Source organism: Synchiropus splendidus, chromosome 1 (assembly GCF_027744825.2).
Source record: "Synchiropus splendidus isolate RoL2022-P1 chromosome 1, RoL_Sspl_1.0, whole genome shotgun sequence".
In the NCBI taxonomy this organism is placed as follows: domain Eukaryota; kingdom Metazoa; phylum Chordata; class Actinopteri; order Syngnathiformes; family Callionymidae; genus Synchiropus; species Synchiropus splendidus.
In genome coordinates this window covers 36,331,041-36,354,596 of record NC_071334.1, presented here as the reverse complement: position 1 = coordinate 36,354,596, position 23,556 = coordinate 36,331,041, and the positions used below count along the sequence as shown (strand labels likewise).

The following is a 23,556-nucleotide window of genomic DNA, read 5'->3' as shown; positions in this document are numbered from 1 at the left end:
AGCATGCGTACAGAGCCTGAGCCATCAATGCTGCCTTTTCCCAGCAACTATTTGCATAAGAGACGCTGATTCTTTTTAATCAACTAATAATGAACGTTGGGGGAGCTTGTTCCTGCTGCACCATGAGACCACATGCACATGCCTGCATGCAAGTGCGCACACACCAGCGTGTAGAATTGGTAAATGCACAACATCAACCTGATGACCAATTAAAAATGCAATCTCTGTTTCGCTGTTTATCTTCACCCTGTGCTCTTTTTCTTTCCTCTGCACTGCATAGAAGCTTATTATTTTTGGAATGTGAGGCTTCAGTTCATTATCTAAATCACAATGAAAGCCTGTTGTTTCAACCCAGTTAAATAACCCACAGCACCAAGATTAATTGCGCACACTTCTATTTCTGTTACTTTGTTGATAACAGTTGGAGGAGGCTGATTTAGTTTTATTGATTTAAACCACAGCTGGGCATTTTAGTGGGGTTTTCACGTTTCCCTATAGGGTCCTTTTATTTGTATCTATTTCATTTTTTTATTTAGATCCTTAGTTCGATGAGCCCAGAGTTGTTAAAAAGAAGTTGAATCAATTGGGCTTACTTAAAATAAAATAAAAAATTAAATTAAAAAATGATTCAATTTAAAGTGTGACATGACAGCCATGTTACCCACTTGACTGTAAGTCACTGTGTGGTATTGAAATTTATATTACACATAGCCTGCATGTTTGTGTTGTTTATTTTATTGTCAATTACTTTACTCATAAAACAAACACCCTCATATTGAAGGTCTTGCTCATCTAATTAACTTTTTTTTTCTTTTCAATGTAAAAATTATTCCAAATGATCATGTATTTTTGTCTTAATAAAATGAAAATTGTCAAGACCAAACAAAAAAAAACAATCACTGCGAGTTATGTTTCTTTGGGAAATTTTTTGTTCAGTATGTCGGTGATCCTTTTTCAAGAGTAAAAACATGGGTGTTTTCTTGCAGCATTTTCACTGTATTGCTTAAAAGTCCCTTCACACCTTCATCATCCCCCATGAGAAGTGAATTGATGGTGATCTTTTAAACTAAACGGACTCACCCCTGTCGTCACTGCTGTAAACCCCAACACACATTCTGTTTTTGACCTGATTTTTCTCCTCCCCCCTTCAAGGATGGTCAACGCTTGATTATTGCACTTGTTTTATATTTTTCTGTAGGAGAACCCTTATGTCTGCCGTTCCGTTAATTGGCTTTCAAAACAGTCGACAAGAGGTTAAACTTGTTCAATATTTATAACCAAAAATCTTTAGGTGTGTGAGGAAGACCGGCCGCTCCTTACAAAAAACAGATTCTCTTACTGTGAAAATCACAAATATGCTACCTATACTATGTGCTTCCTGTCTACCATGAGATACATGAGCGCACACCCTCAGTGTCAGTGTGCGACATGTCTCCTGTTGGTCACCTTTGAGGCTGTGATTTGATATAAAAATAAGTGTTGAGTAATCAGCCATTTCTGTGCGTCCGTAGACGCCCTATAGTTAATGTTGTTGTTCGTAGCAGATGCAAACTTAAAATGGTAATGCATTACCACCTGGAAAATGCGCATCTTTCCTCCTGTTATTGTTTGTATATAACTTGGATTTTTGGCATGATAGACACGATTGAAATGCCACTTTGATAAAATGTAGAATAGTCTGTACAGTTTGAACAACACAAGTGATTACACCCTAAATGAAAATGTTTAAATTGGGCCAAAGTGTAAGAATGTGTTGTTTTGTTTGGGGTCATTGTAATGATGCACCCTGCACCCCAAATATCCGAAGGGAGGGTATCATGCTCTTCTTCAGTAAGTCACAGAACACGTTGGCATTCAGGGTTCCCTCGAGGAGCTCAACAGTGCCGCCAGCACTCATGCAGCCCCAGATCAACCACCATGCTTGACTGTAGACAGACAGTCATCTTTGTCTTCCTCGTCCGGGTGCCGCCACACACTTGACACCATCGGAACCAAATAAGTTTATTTTGGTCTCATCATACTACAGGACATGGTTCTAGTATTCCATGTCCGTATTTGACTTGTCTTTAGCGTTTATCTGTTTGAGCGCTTTCTTGTACATCATCTGTAGAAGAAGGGACAACAGCCATGCAGACCAATTTGATGTAGTGTGCAGCGTATGGTCTGAGCACTGGCAGGCTGATGCCCCTCCCCTTCATTCTCTGCAGCAATACTGGCAGCACTCATTCGTCTGTTTTCCAAATACAACCTTTGGATATGGCACTGACCATGTGCACTCACTCTCTTTGGTGGCCCATGGTTAGGCCTGTTTTGAATGGAACCTGTCCTTAAATCACTGTATGGTTTTGGCCACCGTGCTGCAATTTCATTTTCGTGTGTGGCTCTCTTCCTCCTCGCTGTTCTCCTCATTCGGACAGCTTTGAGATCACAGCAGTTTCAACAGCACAGCAACAGTTAGATCACAACATTATTAATTTCAGTAAATCTGTCAATAAAATCAGATGTCAGTCTAATAAAGGCCAAAGCAAACACCCGCACGCATAGCCAGTCCTGGACCGCTGTGCTGCACTCCTCCCCAGCACCAGTCTACCACTGATGCGGGTGCACACCTCAGTGTTCTGGGAGTTTGCAAAGTTGTTTTTGAACAACCTTGTCCTCCCAAACAGAGATCACACCCTTTACTGCCCTGCATTTATCATGTGTGGAGTTGCGCTTTACACATAGTTTCTGGCATCTAGCGCCAAGTCCCCTGAGGTGAGAAGCTCACCCCCTGCGGAGAGCTTCTTGAGAGAAGTGGGATCAAGTCTGCAGCCAAAACTTGCTTGCTTGTGTTCACACGTCAGACTGTCAAGCCGGACGACACCGGGGAGGGATAATGGCTAATTGGACGCCTATTCATTTGGGGTATTTTTGGAAGTAACAGCAGGTTAACAATTAAGTGGTTATATAAGGCCATCAGTAGTTACTGCAGAGGTGGACGAATGGTTTGCTCTTGAACATAATTAGTCCTTCACATGCACATTGTTTGCTTATACTTCCAGTAGAATGTAGTAGGAGCTGTATGATGCTGCAGTGTGTATGTAAGGTGAACTCTGTGACCTAAGCCCTCTATTTGAATGCTGGTCCTCTCTCCCCCTTCTGTTGATACCGTAAAGTAATTGTACCTGTCAAAAAACAACAGCACCGTTAGTACGGCCATTTATTTATGTGTCAAAAAAAGGTGACATGGGTTCCAAATAATCTGCTTGTGACTCCATTGCTTTGTGTATTGCATATACAAAACAATCTTTTGTGTTGGGAAACGCAACATACAATCCTGAAGCAAAACCATCAGTCATTATTTTAACAAAGGCGTTGCAGGTATTCTCTGGTAGGTAATACTACTCTCTGATGTGCTGGCTCCATAAACAACTCGTGTGTAAATGTCATGCTTCCCACGAACCTTCCATACTTGAGAGTGAACACCACTCAGTATAGCCAAAGCATGCTGGTAAAATATCAACCCTCTAACCATTTTTGATTAACGAGAGACTGCACTTAGACGTACCCAAATGACTTTTATTTCAAAATTTGCAGCTAAATGGGGAGAAACTGCTCAACATAACAACATAGAATACTGCCAGCCATGCGTTCTGGACGTGACGTTAAATACTGCTCTGATTCTGAGCAGTGAAGGTTGGATTCTTTGGAGCTTCCAGTCAGCAGGGCTCTTTTGGGATTCTTGCGTTTCTAAACCAGAACCAGGTTTTACTGTGGCTTGTTGAGCGTTTTCACTGCCTACTGTTCTAGATCATTACCAAGTCAATGTAATCAAAAGTGATTTATGTATGTTTTGACTCTGCATGTATGTCTGCTTTGAAATGTGCATGCATCTTTTTTTATTCCCTCCATATTTGAACGAATCACATGGGAACACTCTGGTGCACGTTAACTACATTAGATATCATCTGAAGTGAATTTAGATGAAAAAAAAAAGATATTTCTAGAACTTTCCTCCCAACCTCTGAACTTGTCACAGGCTGGAGAGACACCTCAGGTCCTTGCATTTTTTTTCCCACCACACTGTGAGCTGTGTCAGCAGCTGAAGAAAGTGTATCTTTCCAAGGCAAAATGCTAATGTTCACTCTCTCTGTGTCCTGATCTCTCTGTGGTGTCTGTTTTTTATGTCTCATTCTTTTCTTTCCTCTGTCTGCGATCTAGTGGGAACCCCTTACTACATGTCACCGGAGCGGATACATGAAAACGGATACAACTTCAAATCTGACATCTGGTCACTAGGATGCCTGCTGTACGAGGTACTGTGTGTGTGTGTGTGTGTGTGTGTGTGTGTGTGTGTGTGTGTGTGTGTGTGTGTGTGTGTGTGTGTGTGTGTGTGTGTGTGTGTGTGTGTGTGTGTGTGTGTGTGTGTGTGTACTGCCTCGTGGGAACCAATTCCTGACAAAACACTGTCCTTGTGGGGACCTTTTGCTGGTGTCCCTCATTATAATTAGGTTTAGGTTTGGTTCAGAGTCCTTTTTAAGATGAAGCCATGTGTTTTGGATGGTTCGGTTTAGGGTAAGATGCTGGGGAAAGTTGTTGGTGCTCTGGTCATTACACCCTTTATGGTAATTTCTGCCTGTTTATACAAAGTCATCTCCTTATTTGTTAAATTGGCTTATGATTGAATTACTGCAGCTATTTAGTCACATGTTTATGTCACTCTCTTTCAGCTCTGTTACTCTACTGCAGTGCATGTACAGTATAAGCAACAAATTTTTCAGTTTTTTTCAAGGTCAAACAAGGTTATGTTTTCGGAGTCATTGCTTTCTCTGTGTTAAAAATAATTTGAAAAGTTCTGGACAGATTTAGATGAAATCTATGAAATGGGATAAGGTACAAATGATTGGGAGGGATCCAAATCACCATACTGTACCGTTTTGTAACATGGGCAATGAGCCATGTTTTTGCCTCACCAATAAATGAAATTATTAGATGGTCCTGAGGATGTTTGCCTGTATAAAAAGTAAACTGCATTGGTAAAAACATGTAAACAAAAAAAAAAAAGAAACAAGACTGTTCCATAAAGTAACAAAATACTTGATTTGAATTACAGTGGGGTCTTCCAATATTTTGGACTGTCAAATGAATAGGCAGCCAACTTATAGCTTGTCTTCCAAAAGATGACCATGAAATTCTGCCAGTATGTTTAATTTTAAGTCCCTTTAAGTGCAAAACCAGAAAAAAATGTCCACATGAAGGCAGCAGGCTGTTGGATGCTCAGTATGTTTTGGTTGGCAAAATATGATACTGTTATTTACTGCTGTTCTTCTCCTCATTGTCCAAAAAAAGGAGGGCAGCATTTCATTATTTTGTTGTTTTAAGCCCATGCTGCACCTATTCCTACCATTGCAAAGGCCCTTTCGAATGTCATTGCACAGTCTTTTGTCTACTTTATTCTTGTATTCCTTTGGGAGTACTAAAGACATCAAAGATGTTGTCATCAAATCTTTTTGAATATTTCAATGCATAATGGTCTGTTCTTTTCATCCTTAGTATTATTTTCCATGATAACATTGTCACAAGCTAGTGATAATTGCACAAACGTTATGTAATATCAATTCAATGTTCAGCCATGAACGTTTTATGTCTTTATACCTGGTGCTATAAAGAAGCACAACGGCATTGGTGAGATATGACAACTCTCTGCTGTGAACTGACGACTTCCACACTTTAGGGAGATAAAAGGAGCATAGACTGTGATTATATGATCCAACAAGGATCAATGAAGCATCCTTTGTCTGATGTCTAATGTCCTCGCGATCTGCATAACTGATCCATGCTTGCTCCCCAAATGTGTGAAGCCTGTGAAACTGTAACCATATTTTCAATTATTCAGTAGTGACATTAATAATGACATGTAATCATTATCATTATTGATTGAGAACAGAGTCTCAGGGTTACCGATTCTCAGGGTTTCAGCATTCTTGCTGAGATACCACTCCCTGATATCACCTCTACAACTAATTCATCTACTTCCCTGTTTTTTTTCTGGATGAGCTAAAACTTGGAAAAAAGAAAAGTTGCTGTGGGACCTTTTGAATGTTCAAAAGCTGCAGACAAAAGAGAAATGACATGCCCATGTGTTTTATATTCTGACCACCCTGTGACACTGACTAGTTTGATTAGTCAGAAATCCCCAAACTGCAAGACTTGGCTGTCGACCACTGGAGCGGAGAGGAACCCAGAGAAGGGGTAACTGGAGAAATACAGCGATACACATGGATAATGGCAGTCAATAAGACATTTCAACTTGTCCACCTTTGAACTCAATTCGTAATATTATGTGAGACATGCTGTCAGCCAGGGATACACCCATCTTTTCCTTCCATTGTGCCCCCTTTCTTTTTAATCGCCCCAGTGGCTTTACCTTCTCTACTATGCAGACATGGAGGTGGTGAGCATGCAAGGAAGGCATTTGATCTTGGTTTGCTGGTCAGGGTTGTTCTGAAACTGAAAATTTCTATTCTAGACTAACTTCCCTTCACAGTTGTGGCTGTTGTGCAACTTTTCATTTTCTTCCGCCCTTCAGCAGGTGAGACCACACCTTCCCCTTTCTCTTCAGCTTGTACTGAAGCTGCTGAGCTAGTATACATTTTCAGTGTTCAGCGGCAGGGATGTGCATCCGTGCCCTAATGAGGAGTAAGTCTGTGCCTGTAAATGTCTTATTCCTATTCCACTGTCTCCTGTACTTAAAGGGGGCCTATCATGCACGGCCAGCTTTTCTGACTAATTTTCTGTTATGTCTCAAATGTTGAACTCTTCATCTACATTATGTAGTAAATCCCACAATGGTGACCCGTTTGATGTCATTGCTTTTCTAATGTCTTGTGAGTGATTTCAAACAATGCAGCACATCCTTATACCTTCTTTGTATTCCATGGTTTTCCATCCCCACTACCTGGGCCAGAGACAACAAAACAAGTGGGGAGAATAGTCACAGACAAGTTGACAATCATGAAGAGAACAGTCCACAGTGTTAAAAAAGGAGTGTCTTGATTGGTTAATGTAAACATTAAGTTTATACAGTGGAGAGCTGCAGCCATCAGGTAGGTCATGCAAGGCTCTCCGTGCATATTCACATTTAATAGCGCTCTGCTTACTCAGAGTCCTTCACACTGCAGCTACAAAATTGGAAGCTGACTGTCCAAGTCATCTTTTCTCAGCCCTGGTTTCTTTTCCTAGTTTGCACATTTCCCTCTCTGCGTATTTTTCACGTAACCTTGGGGCATAAGGAGTTCATATAGAAATCCCTGCTGATCCCCTTGGTCTGCATTGATTTCACTCTATACGCGAATAGGTATCTGTGTGTGTCTGTGTAATGGCTCCTTTCGGGATAGCCTCCCTTTTTCATTCCTTCCCCCGCGGGTTGGGAAGGGTTGGATGGGTGTCTCTGTCAATACTTGGTCATTGTATCTGCGTCTATCTTCATCTCCCATTCTGTTTGATCCCTTTTTCCCCGTGTCCAAATTGATTACATCACATGACCCTACCCGTCCCCCTCATTCAAACCTCCTTCACCTATAGTATCAAAATTTGTCAGTGTTGTTTCCCAGGCGACAGGGTCACACACCAGTTAATGAGTTAGCAGTTTCCTTCTTTGTGTTCAGTCAAAACCACCTGATATTTGGATTAGTAACCACTTAGTGAGTCTGGTTACTAATGCGCACACACACACGCACACGTACGTTTGTCTTCCGGTCTTAGTGAGGACCGTTATTGACATACATTGATATATTGCTTTCCCCAGCCTCTGCCCCTAAACCTTACCATCTAAAACAAATGGCTAAACTTAACGTTTATGCTTAACCAAACTAAAACCCATTTATAATAACCCAGCTATTTTGTAGTTTTAATCCTCAAAATGAGGCTTGACAAAGTGAGGACCGACCAAAATGTCCTCACTTTGCAAAAATGTCCTCACTCGGTTGATTAAAAACTCATACAGGTTCTCACAAAGGTAGAAGTATAAATACACACACACATGCACAACATGTTTTTGTGCTCCAACTGAATGTGTTGTGGCCTCTGTGTTTTGTTTCAAGAAATATCTTGAAAAGCTTTACGGGCATGTGCCGCCATCCTGTGTGGAGCCTTGCCATCCATACCTCTCACTGTGCCCATGTCTCATTCCACTCCCTCTCCTCTTGTATTGATGTTGGTTTTATGAGGCCAAAATGCTCAGTTCCCAGCAGCTGGCGTTTGCATGTGATGATCTGCCCCAGGGCTAGTCTGTATATGTTTTTGTTACCGTGGTTTCTTCAAATACAACCAGTCTCCGTTTTTCTACATTATGTGTATTTTTATTGCTTGCTTGTATTTTGACTGTGCTTCAATCTCACAAAATATTCACCAATGTGATATGACAGGCCAAGCTGAAAGTTTGTTTGTTTTTTGTAACTGTTTGGTATCTGGTAAGCTTGTGTCCAATTGTATCTTGGTGACAAGTAAATCCTACTGTGATCGAAATAATCCCAAGAAACCTCCCACTCGACAACCCTATCATTATGTATTGCTTATTGTACACCTCAGCATCCTAGTATTAGGCACTTGCCTGTAGATTTACCCGACTAGTTGCACTACTGGTCATACTGATGAATTAAGTAAGAATTACTGTCATTGAGCCTGAGACAGTGGGTTCCTTCTAAACAGAACTATATTAGCGTTGTTGTTTTAGTGTGATTTGTTTAACTTCAACTCCTGGTGTAGTTGAACGCAGGAAGTAAATACACTGACTGCCATGGATTTATTCGAACTGCCACTGACCGCATGGAAGCTTTTTGTGCATTCTTGTGAGATAGTTTTTGGGGGATTGCAGATTTTCCATAGAGCAATCATGTGAAAACTGCAACAATAAGATTATAAAAAAAGGAAGAAAAGAACAAATGAGTATTATTTATTAGTGGTATTGGTATATGAGAAACAATGCAGTTTCTTTGTGTAATATGCTGCATAATTTTGCTGCATCTGAAATAAATTGAGTATTATCTTCAGAAAAAAAGAGAGAAATTAGGACTCTAAGTCTGATCAATCTGTTCCTTCCAAGCACACAATGAGTTCCTTGACATTGGTAGACAGATGCTTAACATTATAGCGATAGCATTCTGTTGTACTAATTTCTATTTTATTTTATTTTTTGGTAGAAAAGCTGCTACCTTCTGAGATCGTGAATATGTCAATATTGTGAATTTTATGTCCCAACTATGGTTGCCACACAATGCCAAGATCACATTTGATATTTTGATCTTTTTTGCATTAATTAGTTGGATCCCTTTAGTCCTTGGCTGGTCCGGCTCTCGGGGAGAAGATAGAAACATCTCAGGGCTTCTTTTAATTGGCATACAGGGAGTGAATCTGAAGCCTGGAAACACTGATAATTAAACTGCAAGGTCCCATTTAGACCTTTAACAGGGACAGAGATTCTGGCTGCACATGCCTGGACTGGAGTGCAAGACCTGCCCAGCTGAGGAAGAGCAGGGGAACAAAGGAGCCTGTCCACATGTGTGGCTGTGCTTGTGCGTGTTCTGCCACCAGCAGCTCACACCCCTTAGACAGACAGCAGGCATGCGTGTTCATTGAATGTCTCTCGAATATCAATGAACCCCACACATGCGGACACGCACGCACGTGCGTGCACACACACACACACACACAGTTGGCCTCAGAGGTCAGAGAGGGAGTCAATCATCTAACCCTTTGCGACGACACAGTCTGAAAAAAAAATGAGAATGTGTTTAGGAGTGTATGTTGCATGCGTGCGTGCGTGCGTGTGCGTGTGTGTGTGCGTGTGTGTGTGTTTATATGCCTGTGCGTGTGTCTAGCAGTGTGTAGCCAGAGCAGGGGGCCGGCAGCTGTCAGGGGCTAGGAGCAGCAGGCACTAATGAAGCAGATGAATAGTGCAAAAACTCCCAAATACAAACAGGACAGTTGACATTTTTCATCTGTCAAAAGCAGAAGATGCATGAAAATACATCGGGGTCTTGTTTAACCCTTTGCCTCCTGGTGTCTGCTTGGATTTTTTTCGGAGTCTAGTACTTTCCTGTTTTTCTCTGCTGTTGCTTAATTTCTGATTTTGGAACTCCATAGAAACAAACCACATAAATACATTTCTACACTATGGACAAAAATGAAGGATTTTGTATCTAGATGAGAATTCAATGGACTCTGAACATCTCTGTTGTCTCCACAACTTTTGAGGATACATTTACATCACTATTATATAAACTCCTATTTCTTGTACCCAACCATTCAAACACATCCTGGTGTTCTGACCACATTGGTCAGTTTTATCTTCACCTCTGCTGCAACTGAACCTCCTGTCACTGTTTTCAATTTAGATGACACCAATTTACAAGATCTGTCCGTCACTGGACCTTTCATGTCGTTTGACACCATCTTCTGGTCTTTCAGTAAAGGCTTTGCCACGTTGGCCACCATTTGTTTATGACTTTAGAGACAGACTCTGACAGTTGACACACGATGAACCAACTTGTTGATATGGCCGTCAGTGCGTCTAACTCAAATTTGGCTGCAGTGTAAGCACTTGTAAGTGAATTCCCATTAATTTTCCAAAGTTACAGTTTTGTATTTTTTGTATGTGTATAGATAGATCATAATTCTTCTCAGTGACAGTAGCATTTACCACTTTGATGCCAATAATTGTGTTGGTCTTGGTCTTTCTTATGCTCTGAACTGTAACTAATACTGCTAATATTTTGAACGATAACTGGCCTTTTACTGAATAGAAGCCGCTATGATGTGCCTGCTGAATATATACACCAACAAAGCAAAAGGAAGATCACTTTTCATAGACTATTTAGTCTAGACCAACCTTCTTCTCCATCTCTACCATCCATGTGCTTTGTTCTTCATATCCTCCTTTATCACATTCAGCTATTTGATCCTTAAACAATCGAATAAAATTGTCACTTTTGTGTTTAGATGGCAGCCCTTCAGAGTCCCTTCTATGGTGATAAGATGAACCTCTACTCTCTTTGTAAGAAGATTGAGCAGTGTGACTACCCCCCTCTTCCCTCTGACCACTACTCAGAGGAGGTAAGTCTGTTTAAAACTCATGACTGTCTGAACACCTTCAGGTCAAATTATTGAACGTCAAATCTAAACTGCGATGACTATTGTCTCCTGTCTGTGCCAGAGCACTGATTACTTGTGTTGAATGCAACTTTTGATTTTTTTCATGTAAGGAAAATCTACCCCACTGACTTTGGGTCCGTATGGTATTACTCTGTGATCAAAAGCGCAGCTATGATTTTACCCATTTGAAAATTAAATGCACATATCCAAAGCATCTGGCCATGCTAAGGAGTGGGAGGGAAAGCAAATGGGCTGAGTGTCGTGTTTCTTTTCGGTTCAGTCCTCCACTGGAATTTTTGAATCGTCTTATTGGTTGGCTTGAACCTAATGTAGTCATTCTGTGGTTAGTGATCACCTTATTGCTGATTGGCTATGATGTGTGTTTGTGTGCGCATGTGAGTGTGCAGGCTTGTATTTGCATGCACCCTTGTCTGCTTTCACTGACATCCGTTTTGGTGTTTTCAATGACCAAATCCCCCTGTAATCTACCTGGTGTCTGTTTAACAGAGACACTTTTTTTAGAAATAAAGTTATTGATCCTTGACTAAACCTTTTTTGGTTGCTGAAACAGCAGCCAGACTATCACCACAGCAGAGACATATCACAGCAGAGGCTTTTTCTAAATATCTTTTGGGAGTCACTGTCACATCCATATCCTATACACTCGCATCAGCTTCTAGCCGGTTGTTGAACAGTCAACTGGATCAAATATGAGAATGCAGAAGTGGCAAAATCTACAAAAATAGTTTCAGTTTGATTGTTATTTTGTGATAATCATATATACACTTGACACAATGCTTTCACTCACAGAAGACACACATCATGTGATCTGGTCCTCAATGACAGGTCCTTAGAAAGTAAGTGGCGTGTTTTGGAATCACAAACCACTGCCAGGAGATTTTCATTGCATCATCTGGATTCCTCAAAACATTTCTTTTAAGAAGTGATTAAACAAATTGGATGCACTTTTTGCAGGTGAAATACACCTGCAAAAATCTTGCATTTGCCTTTCCTATAGATCTTCTACTAAGGCTGGATGGGTGTAGTTTTTTAAGGCGACATCATGGCCATTTTTGTTGCCCTTGTTACGCTTTCGAAGCCAATTGCAGCTTCGGGCCCCTTTAAAAGTTTCCCATAGGCCAGTCTATGAAAAACATGCTGCCTTTTTCTTTTCAATCTACAACCTTATCAATACTTAAGGTGTCCTTTGAAAAATGCCATCACATTTATATTCTCGTGTATCCGCAGTAGTTCCACCAAGCATATGAAGGTTTTTCATAATGCCACTAATAGTACCTCAGTTTAACTCTATTCCTCAGGTTCTTAATTGTTCTAACACTTAGATAAACCTTCACCAAAGTCCTTCTTCTTGTATGTAATAAGTTTTTATAGTGTAAGAGTGACTGCCAGAAAATGTGTCTCGTCTAGGGCTGGTGAAGTGGATGACGTTTGTTTTTCCCTTCTGCTGTATTTGTTTCATAAAATAAAAAAAACACTAATTGTGTGATATTCCATTGTTGTGTTTTGGTATTTGTGCGACTGCATTTTTGTAACAGTAGCTCCCTCCGCATGCCCCCTATTCGGCGCGTTGGCGCTGCCCCACATTTCACCCCCATCCAGCAAGAAAAAGGGAGACAAAGTGAATGCAAGCAAGTGATAGAGTGAGAGACAGGCTGATGGAGAGATGGATATGAGGGGGGTGCCTACAGCGCCTGTCTGGATGTAAACAATGCTCCTGAAGGATCGGCAGCAAACTGTCAGCAGCTCATCTTTGTTGTGTCATTTCACCATTGCCGCCCCCCCCCCCCCCCACGTCTGCCTTTAATAGCCCCCTCCTCCTTGCACCTGACACTCCCCCCCACCCCTCCCAGCCCACCATGCAAAAAAGCACATGAATATTTTACATATGTGCATCTTTTTAGCGCTCCACCTCTCCCCATATTTCCATTCAGTGGGACTAATTCTCAAGACTGTCAGAATTTACATCTTTCTACCACATGCGACGACTGACGAGAACTCTGAGCTGATGCCACGCAACAGCGGCCAGAAACTTGGCAGTCGGTTACCATAGCGACCCTGTGTGGAACCCCTACCCCTCTTGCTTCTCCTCTCCTCTCATATCCTATATTCTTTTCTTTTTTTAATGATGGCTGTGGCTGTTCTGCTTGCGAGCCTGTCTATCTGCTCCAATCAGCCGCTTTGCTTGGCTTCATGTGTAAGTGCTGTGGAGCAGAGTGGGAGCAGCGCCTGTGTGTGTGTGTGTGCGCGCGAGGACACAAGTCTGTCGGAGTCAGTTCTGGTAAAAGTGATTTCGGCTAACCGGTGAGTGACTGGTGCGCTAACGAAGCCTCCTGTCTCCATCACTTGTTTCTGAAATTTTGGCAAAGAATAGTGAAAGATCACCTAGAAAGGTGTTCACCTCTGATGCTACTCAGCTGAAAAGGTCAACCTAGGGAAGTGAGAAACAGTGACTGCTTTGAGGCCTTGGAAACTACTGCATATAATACTTGATTTTTTTTTTTTTTTTCCTGTGAAGATTTTATTTTCCAACCCTCTCCAATCACCCACCTTCTTTCCATGTCCACCAGCTGCGAAAATTGGTAGACATGTGCATCAACCCCGACCCGGAGAAGAGGCCAGACATCACCTACGTCTACGACATCGCCAAAAGCATGCAGAACATGACACAGGGCAGCTAAGTTGGCGCCACCGTTCGACCAGGACAGCTCCTCTTCTTCTGTTATCATGCTGGACTTGTGCACATCTAACAACTTTTACTCAACTGTTTCTTTGCATAGCTTCATATAAAAGCTTTTTGGTGATACCACGGGTGTGTGAGTTGACTTGCAGCCCAAATCATTTCCACCCCACAATGGATATTAGTTTTTAAAGTCTACCAAGTTACGCTAAGTAGCTTTGTCACTCAGTGTTTGTGACGTATCCTCTGTGTTTTCAGCTGACTGTTTCAAAATGGAGATGAAGTATTGTTGTACATTAAGCCAGATATATACTTTTAGATTCTAGGGTTTCTGACAAAAGTAATTGAAAAGTGTTTCATCAAGTGTCCCAATGGCGTGGATTGATCAGTTATAGTTACTGTATATCATCTTCTTTCTGGGACTTCACATTCTCTTGCAAAGGCACTGAGGCATGAATGTGCAGATGTAGATAGTTGCTCACAAGTACTCAAGTCATAGATCCACATTGTTTTAGCGTTTTTGGAAGTTTAGAAATCATCGAGAACCTTATAGGTGGAGACTTGCAAGCCAGAAGTGAAAGCCATGAAATCTATGAAACGGTTTTGGTGTGTCCTTAAAACATTTTTGTTACTCAGAACTTTGAATGTATTCTGGAAACGTAGTGTACCATATCTGAAAAAAGCACATTAACCTCTTATGTCCCCCATCCATTATATGTTGTAGATGACATCTTTAGTTTTAAAATGTTGATCAACTAGCCACTATTGAAGGACACTGCCTGCACCATTTCAGTAATTTCAGTGAGAAAAGGACGGGAAGAACACTAGCACATACAATATTCTTGTAAAACTACAACTTCATGAAAGAGTGTTAATGTTAATACATTATGTCTCCAACTAAAGTCTCAAGCTTTATACGTTATGGAATCTGATATATTTTAGTATAACAGCATTGTTCATAATTGTCCACAAACAAGGACATTTCTTTTGCACAAAACAACTGTCCTTACAAGACTGTAATTATGTCCTTAGTTATTACTCTCAGTAAGTCCTATCTCAAACTGCAAAAAGTAATACTCAAAGTCTCAGATTTGAGAGGATACATTTAGTAAACCAGATAAAAAGGATGGGAGTGTCTGCATTACATTGTACTGCTTCAAATGTTTGTCTTCTGAGTAAGTTATTGTGCAACTAGCAAAAGTCAGTGTTTTCTATCGTATTCATCCCATTTTAGCAATGCATTGTGATCCTGCTGTCCATCTGCTTCTGGCTCCGGACAGCCGCACACACAAAACACTTTCCTGATTTCACACTCATAGCTTCAAGTCAAGATACATAAGATAATGATACAGATTAGATATGATACATGTAACTTTTAATTGGCTTCTGAGATCCTAGTTATCTAACAGTCTACCTCAGGCTGGTCAGGACGGTCTGTGAGTGAAAATGAGGCTTGGCCAAGTGTTTACAAGATTTCAGTGATGAGATTTTAAAGGGAGTTAAAATGAAAGATTGAAGAGTGTTATCGAGAGACGTGTTATTTTGCACTTTTTACCTTGCTCCTGCAGGGGTGGCACGGTGATCACGTCTGATGAATGTATTCCTGACAGAACACAGGGAAAGTTAAGGAGCGAGCTGGAGAAAGTGTCTCTACAACATTTTGAGTGCTTGACATTTATGTATTATCTCTGACATATTTGGAGTTAGAACCACACAGTTTCTGGGTGATTAACCTCAAAACAGCTGGGTTAAAAAAACCCAAAACAAATCATTAGTTAAGAGATATGTGAGTCTTTATCCTCTGAGAGAAGCAGACATTAACTGTCAGAAACACTCACATCTTATTTTGTGTTTTTTTATGTGTGATTGTTGATTTTGCCGTGCAGTGTCTTGTTAAGCAGCAGACCTGTAGAGGCCTTGTGTTCCCATCCGTGTGTGTGAATCACATTGTGCCTTTGGTTTTCAAGCAATATATAAAAAGCGAAGCGTCATGAATAGTTTGATGCCTTTGAAAAGCATTACCAAAGTGAATATTTGCTCGATGTGTAAATATTGTTTCCATAGTTTACACTTTGGTCCTTTGACTGGTGAATTGGTTAGCACCAGTTTGTCATACTGAGACTCTCCAGATGTGGCTGTGGAAAATAATGGTAAGTAAACATTTATTGCTGAAAGTGTATCAAGTCAGTCTATCTTTCAATGAAACTGTTGTACATACATGAAAATATTTTCACAGTAATGCTAGAAAAGTTTCTTGTCCAACAGTTTTTTTTTTTTTTCCTGTGTAAGTTATTGTGCGCCTTGCAGAGTCTGTGTTTGCAATATTTCGGTTTGCAATTGTACTTGTCACATTTTACATTAAGCAAATAAAATGGTGTCCTCATCTGCAGTGATATCTGTTGTCCCAGAAGAGAGAACTTCTGTTGTGTTTGTGAGGGTTCTGATATGTACTACATGTTTGAGTTGATGCTGTGCGAAAAAGAATCAATGACCTGATAGTAAACAACGGAGGAAGTCTTGATAGATCTTTAAAGCTTCAGGCACCTCTGCTTTTGAGCAAACAACAAGGAAATAACTTTCATGCTAAAGCAAAGTGAGAACGAATGTATGTTCAGCAGTCTGTGGAGAATAGGCAGTGCCAGGGCGTTTCTGTTCCCCCAACAGTGCAACTTATCCAGTATGTAAGTAGAATTCAGACCAAAGAAGTCGTCTAAGAAATCAAAGTACCTGGTGCTGACAAGTCTGAATATTAATATATACAATATGATTTGCATTCTTTGCTGCTCTAAAATGTACAAAATGTTCTCATGCTTCTCATTATTTTCTGTGACTGCTGTCAGTAAAACACTACTCTTCCTCCAACGTCGTTCAGTATGTGCTGTGAACTATCACTGACTAATACACCTCCTTCAAAGAACACAGCAGCTGAATTGGTCATGTTTTTTATTGAATTATTTCTGAGAGTGACGCGTGCTGCGTCGTGGAGCTCCGGGCGGTCTCCTTCCTTGCATACCGGAGCGCGTCAATGGGTCTTTGTCGTTTGGCCCGTAGTGAGCCAAGTCTTGAAGTCCTCTTCCAGGTGAGCTCATATGTGGTCTTGTCCGTGTTTGTTCTGAGATGAACGCATGCAGAGGACCCTGCTTTGGTGGACAGGAGCAGGGGAATATTTGTCTTCACACATCATTTCTAATTTTTCAATCGGTCTACCTCTCAAGGCTGAATCTTGCTCAACAGACAACGAGGGAGACACAGAAACAGAAACATCTGGCGGTTTCTCCTGCTCCTGTGGTGCTGAAGAGCTGAGGAGAACGCTGCTGCACTGAGATATGTAATGGAAAGAACCACGAAGAACCTAATCTCCAAGTCCAAGTGACATTCATTGAGGTTGGTCAGTCGACATGCAGTACTTCAGCCCTAAAAAAACAACAGAACAAATAGTAAACAGCAATGCTCTTTCAAACTATAAATCTTCATCACGCCTCTACCCTCCTGACTTGTTAAACACATGGGTGTTGTGCTGATGGAGAGATCCCATGCTGAACCATTTATCCATACATGTATTAATATCATGTTAGCCTGTAATTACAGTAGTGTCTTGTGAAGTCTGAATATATTTTATCCTGGAACGGTTGCCAAACGTTCACTTAAAACAACACCGTAATTAAAGTTTAATCCCTGTAAATAAGCAAGTCATTAGTTGGATAGTGGTTAATGTGCTCCCCAATATGGAGTGTAACATTTCCTGCCTGACCTTGTTCTTTGAATTGATGATTACAGTCCATGTATACGGTATAAAGGTGCATTTTCAATATGCGTCAGTTATTCAACTTTGAGGTGAGTTTTGACTGTGTTTAGATGGAAAACAGAACTAAAGAGCAACAGAAAATTTCAAAGTAACTGAGATGATGAGTTTAAACTTTCACTCTCTGACTCGTATCATTCAGTTTTTCTGCCAATTGATCAGAGTGTTGTTCAGGTCTTTTTAGCTAGTCTGGGTTGGACTGAACAGCCTTGTCGCCAGCAAAAGTGGCTGCATGACCTCGAGTGAGACATGGACTGTTGCTTTCCTACTCATTTTGTTTTGGAATCAATTGAGCTGCAACACTGCTCTGTTCATCTCACTCTTTCTCTGGAAACTCACTGCAGCTGCTACATTCTCTGACTGGCTGAATTTGTAATGTCAGCATGCATGTCATCGTAGAGCTCCCATTTTTTTTTGCTCTCAGGAACCATTTGAATTCTTTTTTATGCATTGACAAGTCAGGAGTAATTGTACTACGTAGTGGCTGTATCTCTTGAACATTGATGCAGGATCTTGGTATTTGGCGGTGCTGTTTTTCGGACTACTGCAATAACTTGTGAGGAAGAATGAAGGTAGTCCAGTCTAGTCCTTGTCTACCAAGAAGAATCAGTTAAACCCTTATTGTGGTCGACATTCCTCCTAACTACAGCCAACGCTCTTTTAATACATGTCTGTCACTGCCTGTATTTCAGCATGTTTCACTGTCATTCCATCTCCTTTTCTCTCCCTCTGTCTCTGTCTCTCTCTCTCTCTGTCTCTGTCTACTATATGCCTTCGTGCTGTATGTTCGTACCGTCTTTTCTGTATGTCACAGTATCGACTTCCCTGTCTGTCTTCCCTTCTCTCGGTCTGTCAGTTATTCTTGTCTGGCACACCTTGTCTCTGTTTGCTCCATAGTGAATGTTTCGTGTCTCTATCATGCTCAATTGTCTTTATTTATCCCTTTCTCTACCTACATCTGTTTTCACACACTGTCAAGAACATCATAAGATTATAATAACTTTAAAAAATATATATATTCTCTGTATTCTCATTTAAAAAGACTGGGAAGCTGAAGTGGGGGTGGGTGGTGAGACACCATGTAAAAATATTGTGCGATGTGCGTACTGTACACTCCCTGATGACATAGGTTCTGCTGATGTGGTCTGGCAGAACTAATGGTTAATAACAATTTCATGTTATTATTGACAAAATGTTCAACAATAATGAAAATGGGATCATGGCCACCAGCCAACCTACGGTAACGTAAGCCATCCAATCCGATTGGAATCATTTTAGTGTTCTTCCAACGCCGTAATTCACTCACAGCAGTGACCTATTTCTCAGTCAGATCATTTAGGCATATTTTTGTTTTCCTCTTTTCCCTGAGGCAATTGCCTCATCAAAATTAACCTGCCTGTCAAAACTCTGTAAGTACTTGCTGTAATAAAGTTGTGTTTCATTAACCCTCACGCATCACTCCTCCTCCTCACCAGCAGCACTGAAGGCTTGTCAAGTGTCTTCACATCATTGTTGTCAGATGTGAAGAAAATACTTTTGTCAGTTTAAAATTTTGGTGTAATAAAAGTTGATTTAAAAAAAAAAGTGCCCTGGGTTGCTTTTTGTTTTTATGATTCATTTCAGATCAACAGTTTCAGCTGTAAAGTCTGTAGATCTGCTGCATATATGCGTTACCCAAGACATAATAACCACCTTTTCATATCCTGCTGCCATTGCCTACATGAACAACCAAAAGCTATTCAAGTTTAATCAGTACTATAACTACAGGACAAAAAATCTACAACAGCTACAGCTAAAGAATTATTAACTCATACCTTACTTGACAAATAGTACCTATATACCGGTACTTTCTTTCACAACTGGTCCTGGCACCACCCCAGATAACAGTCATTACTTCTCTTAGAATCTTATAGAGGAATTCAACAAACACAGTAATGTACTAAAGTACATTTTTCTGTATGTTGTCTGTATTTTTTTTTCAAGCAACTTTCGCTCCGTTTGAAAGCCAACTATTGTAGACTAATGTCCCCAGTAACTGTGTTACCAACGCTGATGGAAGAATTACAAAAATGCTTTTGCTATTATAGCAGCCAGCACATGTGTATTGATATAGTAACTAGCTACATCAATCTTAGCTGGTATGACTGAACGACGATGAAAAATTATGATTTAGCAGTATTTCTACTATGTCTACTGAAATATTTTCAGCTTGCGTAAACCTATGCATGCCTCACAAAACCTGAGGGAAATGTATCCCTGGTAGTACTAGTACTTTTCAACTCTGTCACTCCCCTCACTCTGACATCCATGTGGTCAAAAGATTGCCTGGTGTGGAGTGGTGGGGTGTGAGATGCTAAAAACAAAAACAAAAAAAAACCACTGACTTTTCAGCTGTCTTTCACTACTAAAAGGTTCATATGTTTTTATGTTGTGACCTGTTTTCTGGGTTTGTTTTCAGGTTTTACACGTCATTGTTTAAAACCCCATTCGTGTAAGATACTGTGGAATTCACACTCGTGTTGGTTGTGTAACTGAGGTCATTAGCCGAATGTTTATGAAGTCTCTCTTCTTCCTCCCTTGTGTATTTCATTCTTTTTTCCAACCAAAGGGTGCTGCGATTCCCAGTTGGCCAGGGATCAGTGGGGGTGGGCACTGGCCCTCGCTGTAATGAACTCCACAGGGATGACTGTTCAGTTTCATCACTGCTGAAATTGCTCCCATGGAGCCTTGAGCACAGTGAAAACAAACAAAAGTAAATATCTGGAATTGATACACAAGTCATCAGGCACCCCCCCTACATCTTTAACCCTCCATCACGCAGGTCTCCAAAATCACACTCACTTAAATGGCCTGCCGTGTTCAACAGTGAATAATGGAAGCAAATACAGTATGAGCTTAGTTCTGGAGTTTCCCTCAGTCCCTCTAGTGGTGATAACATAACACTGTGCTAACATATTGGAGGAATGGATGGGGACGCTCAACAAATATAGATATGCTTGTAGTAAGATGCGTTTCCTTCTGGACCACGTGCTGCTCCGTCACAAATGTGGTGTTGCTTGGTTTTAAATACATTAAATTACACTGATAATTTCTATTGTTTAAAATAGGTTTGACATTTTTTCAAACCGTGGCACCAGTGGAGTGAGTCAGCGCCATGTCGACACAGATGTGCAGGGTCGTATGCCTGAACAAGGTGTCCTATGGAAACAGTCGTCAAGTCAAATATGAGTTCATCTATTCTTATTAGGGTATGTTGAAAAATAGGAAACAAAATTCTGCCTGACATCACATAGGCATAGAAAAAATCCTACTTTTTTTTTTTTTTTTTTAATGGCACAGTCTACAGGTGAGCTGCCTCAGTTAAATCCTGTAAAAGAGAGAAATCATTATAATCTGTGCTCACTGTCGGTCCCAGGCGTCTTGTGAAAAAAAATAGGGCCGTTCCAGAGGACATTGACTTGATCCTTTTTTCTTTTATTCTCTGGTTTGTTTGTTTTGTTTTTAGAAGCCTGAAATATCAATATTTCTTTCGCATTTGAAATTGCTTGTGGCGCATGCTTGGCAGTGGCAGTCTGAGCTTCAAACATATTAGTTTGCTGGGAGAGGAGGCTCACCAGGGATGGGCTCCAAACACCAGTGGGACCTGCGGCGCAATCCTGCTCATCATTTGAAAGCTGCTATTGTTTTGAAATTAAGTTGCTTTAAATGGGTTAAAACTCACACTTACAGGGAAACAGTCGTCTTGTAGATGGCAGGATTTGGGGTTAGGATATTTGTCAGCAGCCGGTCCTCTGGGGAATCATGCTCAACTTTTGAAGACAGATGGTCCATCACCACATTCATGTGCTCCTGCAGTGATGAAGGACGAATTTTCAGTCATATCAAGATCAACCGTTGAGCAGAAATGGTCAAACTTGTCTCGCCAAGTGAAAGAGTGAAAGGTGGCAATGCTGCGTGTCTCAAGACGGTGAAAGGATGAAGAAGAAAGACTGTGAGGTTTCCCAATGAGCGAAGATTATCTCATGTCCTCCTTCCATGAAATAGGAGATGAATAGATGACACTTAAATCAAGAGTGACACGATAATTACATGAAACTGTCATTGGTCATGTAAAATAATTATGGTAAGATACTGGACGTCTCTGGAAATTAGAACAGAACTGTTTATCCTGAGCACACTTTTTTGTTGCCAAAGCTACTTCAATTTATTTATTTATTTTTTAAGTTTAGAGAGAACACGCTTGCGTGATTCTTTTGAGGACTAAGTAATATTTTTAACTTTTGGAAGCACCAAGCAGAAGTGTCAGCAAGTGTTAACTGCCCCATTGTGATGGGATAAAAGCTTAACATGGACCTTCTAAGATGGCTGTACATAGGATATCTGTGCATTCAGAAAGATCATGGCTCCTCATCCTCCTGAGTCCCTCGCATAAAAACAGTAAGCACCACACTTAAAGCAACAATGCATTACATTTAGACATAAATACATTATTTTCACATTTTCCTGAGATGACAGGTTTCAATATGAACAGTCAAAAATCATAGCCAGACTCTCCAGCTCTCTGTTAAATGTTATTATTTTTACTCCTTCAGTTGGTAACAAACGTGTAAGTGTGCGTTACTCATACTATCTCAGTATAGTGTACCTATAGCCAGCAAAACGGATTAGCTCCGACAACATGAATGTTTTCAGCATCTTTTTCACGGAAGAATCCTGTAAGAAACATCACGTTGACTGATGTCTGTTGCTCGCAGAACTCAAGTACTACATTCCAGCTGGACATGTGAAGGAGCCAGACCTGTGATGCTGCTGCATCTTACAGATTTATTTCTCATAAAGAAAAGATAGTGGCTTGTTGTCACCAATTTGTTAGATTTCAAAACTTTGCCATTAACTTCATTCTGAAACGTGCAGTCAAGTCATTTTTTCATGTCTTTCCTCATAAACAAATGTGGGATGGGGGCAGCACTGGAGACCCTTCTTGACAACTGCTTACAATTACACTCATTTACCAGTGGTGCTGCCAAAAGTAAATATTCTTAAACTACACATTGGTGCTTTAATAAATGTGGAAACGCAGAAAAAGTCAGACGACTGTTCTGCATGTTCTTCATCTGCCGCCACCAGCTCGCCACAGGGGGGGCGCATAAAAACAAGCAGCCTGCAGCGAGCGTGGCCGACATGAAAAGTGACTACCCTAATGCTGGTCAGGGGCACACTCAGGAACCCCGCTCCACCGTGGCTGTCCCAGTCAGTCTAGCAGTCCCATGGGAGACTTGTAAAACACAGTCCAGCAGAACTAAACTGGGACGCGTTGGTTCAACCTTCCGGAACTGGTGGTTTCACAAACTGTAAACGCTGGACAGAAATATGTTCAAAAGAAACTGGATCCTCTGAGGGAAGGTTTAGGGGTGTAGCTGTGGAGGGGGTGTGTGTAACATTTTCAATAGAAAAGTTTTATTACAACGCGACTAATATTACTAGTGCTGTTGGTATCCTTACTGCTATTGTTGAGACTTAACTATGCTTCAACTGCGGCCCTGTCTTTTTCCTTACGAACTCCGCCATGATTGCTATTGTTATTTCCACTATGATTTCCCCTCAACTACTGATACGGCCATATAGCTGCTGATCTCCGACTAATTATATTTTCTAATTCTAAAGTATTCTTCTACTACCTTAATATCCTCACTGCTGTTAATTAACCACTCATAGTACTGCTGTTATGGCTGCTACTATAACCATTACTATTGTACTCATCTTCCTACTACTTGAACTGCTTCTCCTGCAAATGCTCTTGCTACTGATACTATTTCTACTTTACTACTTAACTATTACTGTCACAACTTGTAACACAATGTTGCTTCACTACATATACTTCAACAGCTAATATTTCTACCACTCCAAATGGTGCTGCTACTACACT

At 40.8% G+C, this 23,556-nt stretch overlaps 1 protein-coding gene across 1 annotated transcript in view; it reads left to right on the top strand.

Annotated features, from left to right (window-relative positions):
• nek7 (NIMA-related kinase 7) overlaps positions 1–17,703 on the top strand; it is a 67,108-nt gene extending 49,405 nt beyond the window's left edge. Inside the window, exons 8-10 of the mRNA XM_053860427.1 lie at positions 4,201–4,295; positions 10,978–11,091; positions 13,719–17,703. Of these exons, the coding sequence (XP_053716402.1) occupies positions 4,201–4,295; positions 10,978–11,091; positions 13,719–13,829 (320 nt within the window). The 3' untranslated portion in view covers positions 13,830–17,703. The remainder of the gene's footprint in view (positions 1–4,200; positions 4,296–10,977; positions 11,092–13,718) is intronic.
• The last annotated feature ends 5,853 nt before the right edge of the window (positions 17,704–23,556 follow it).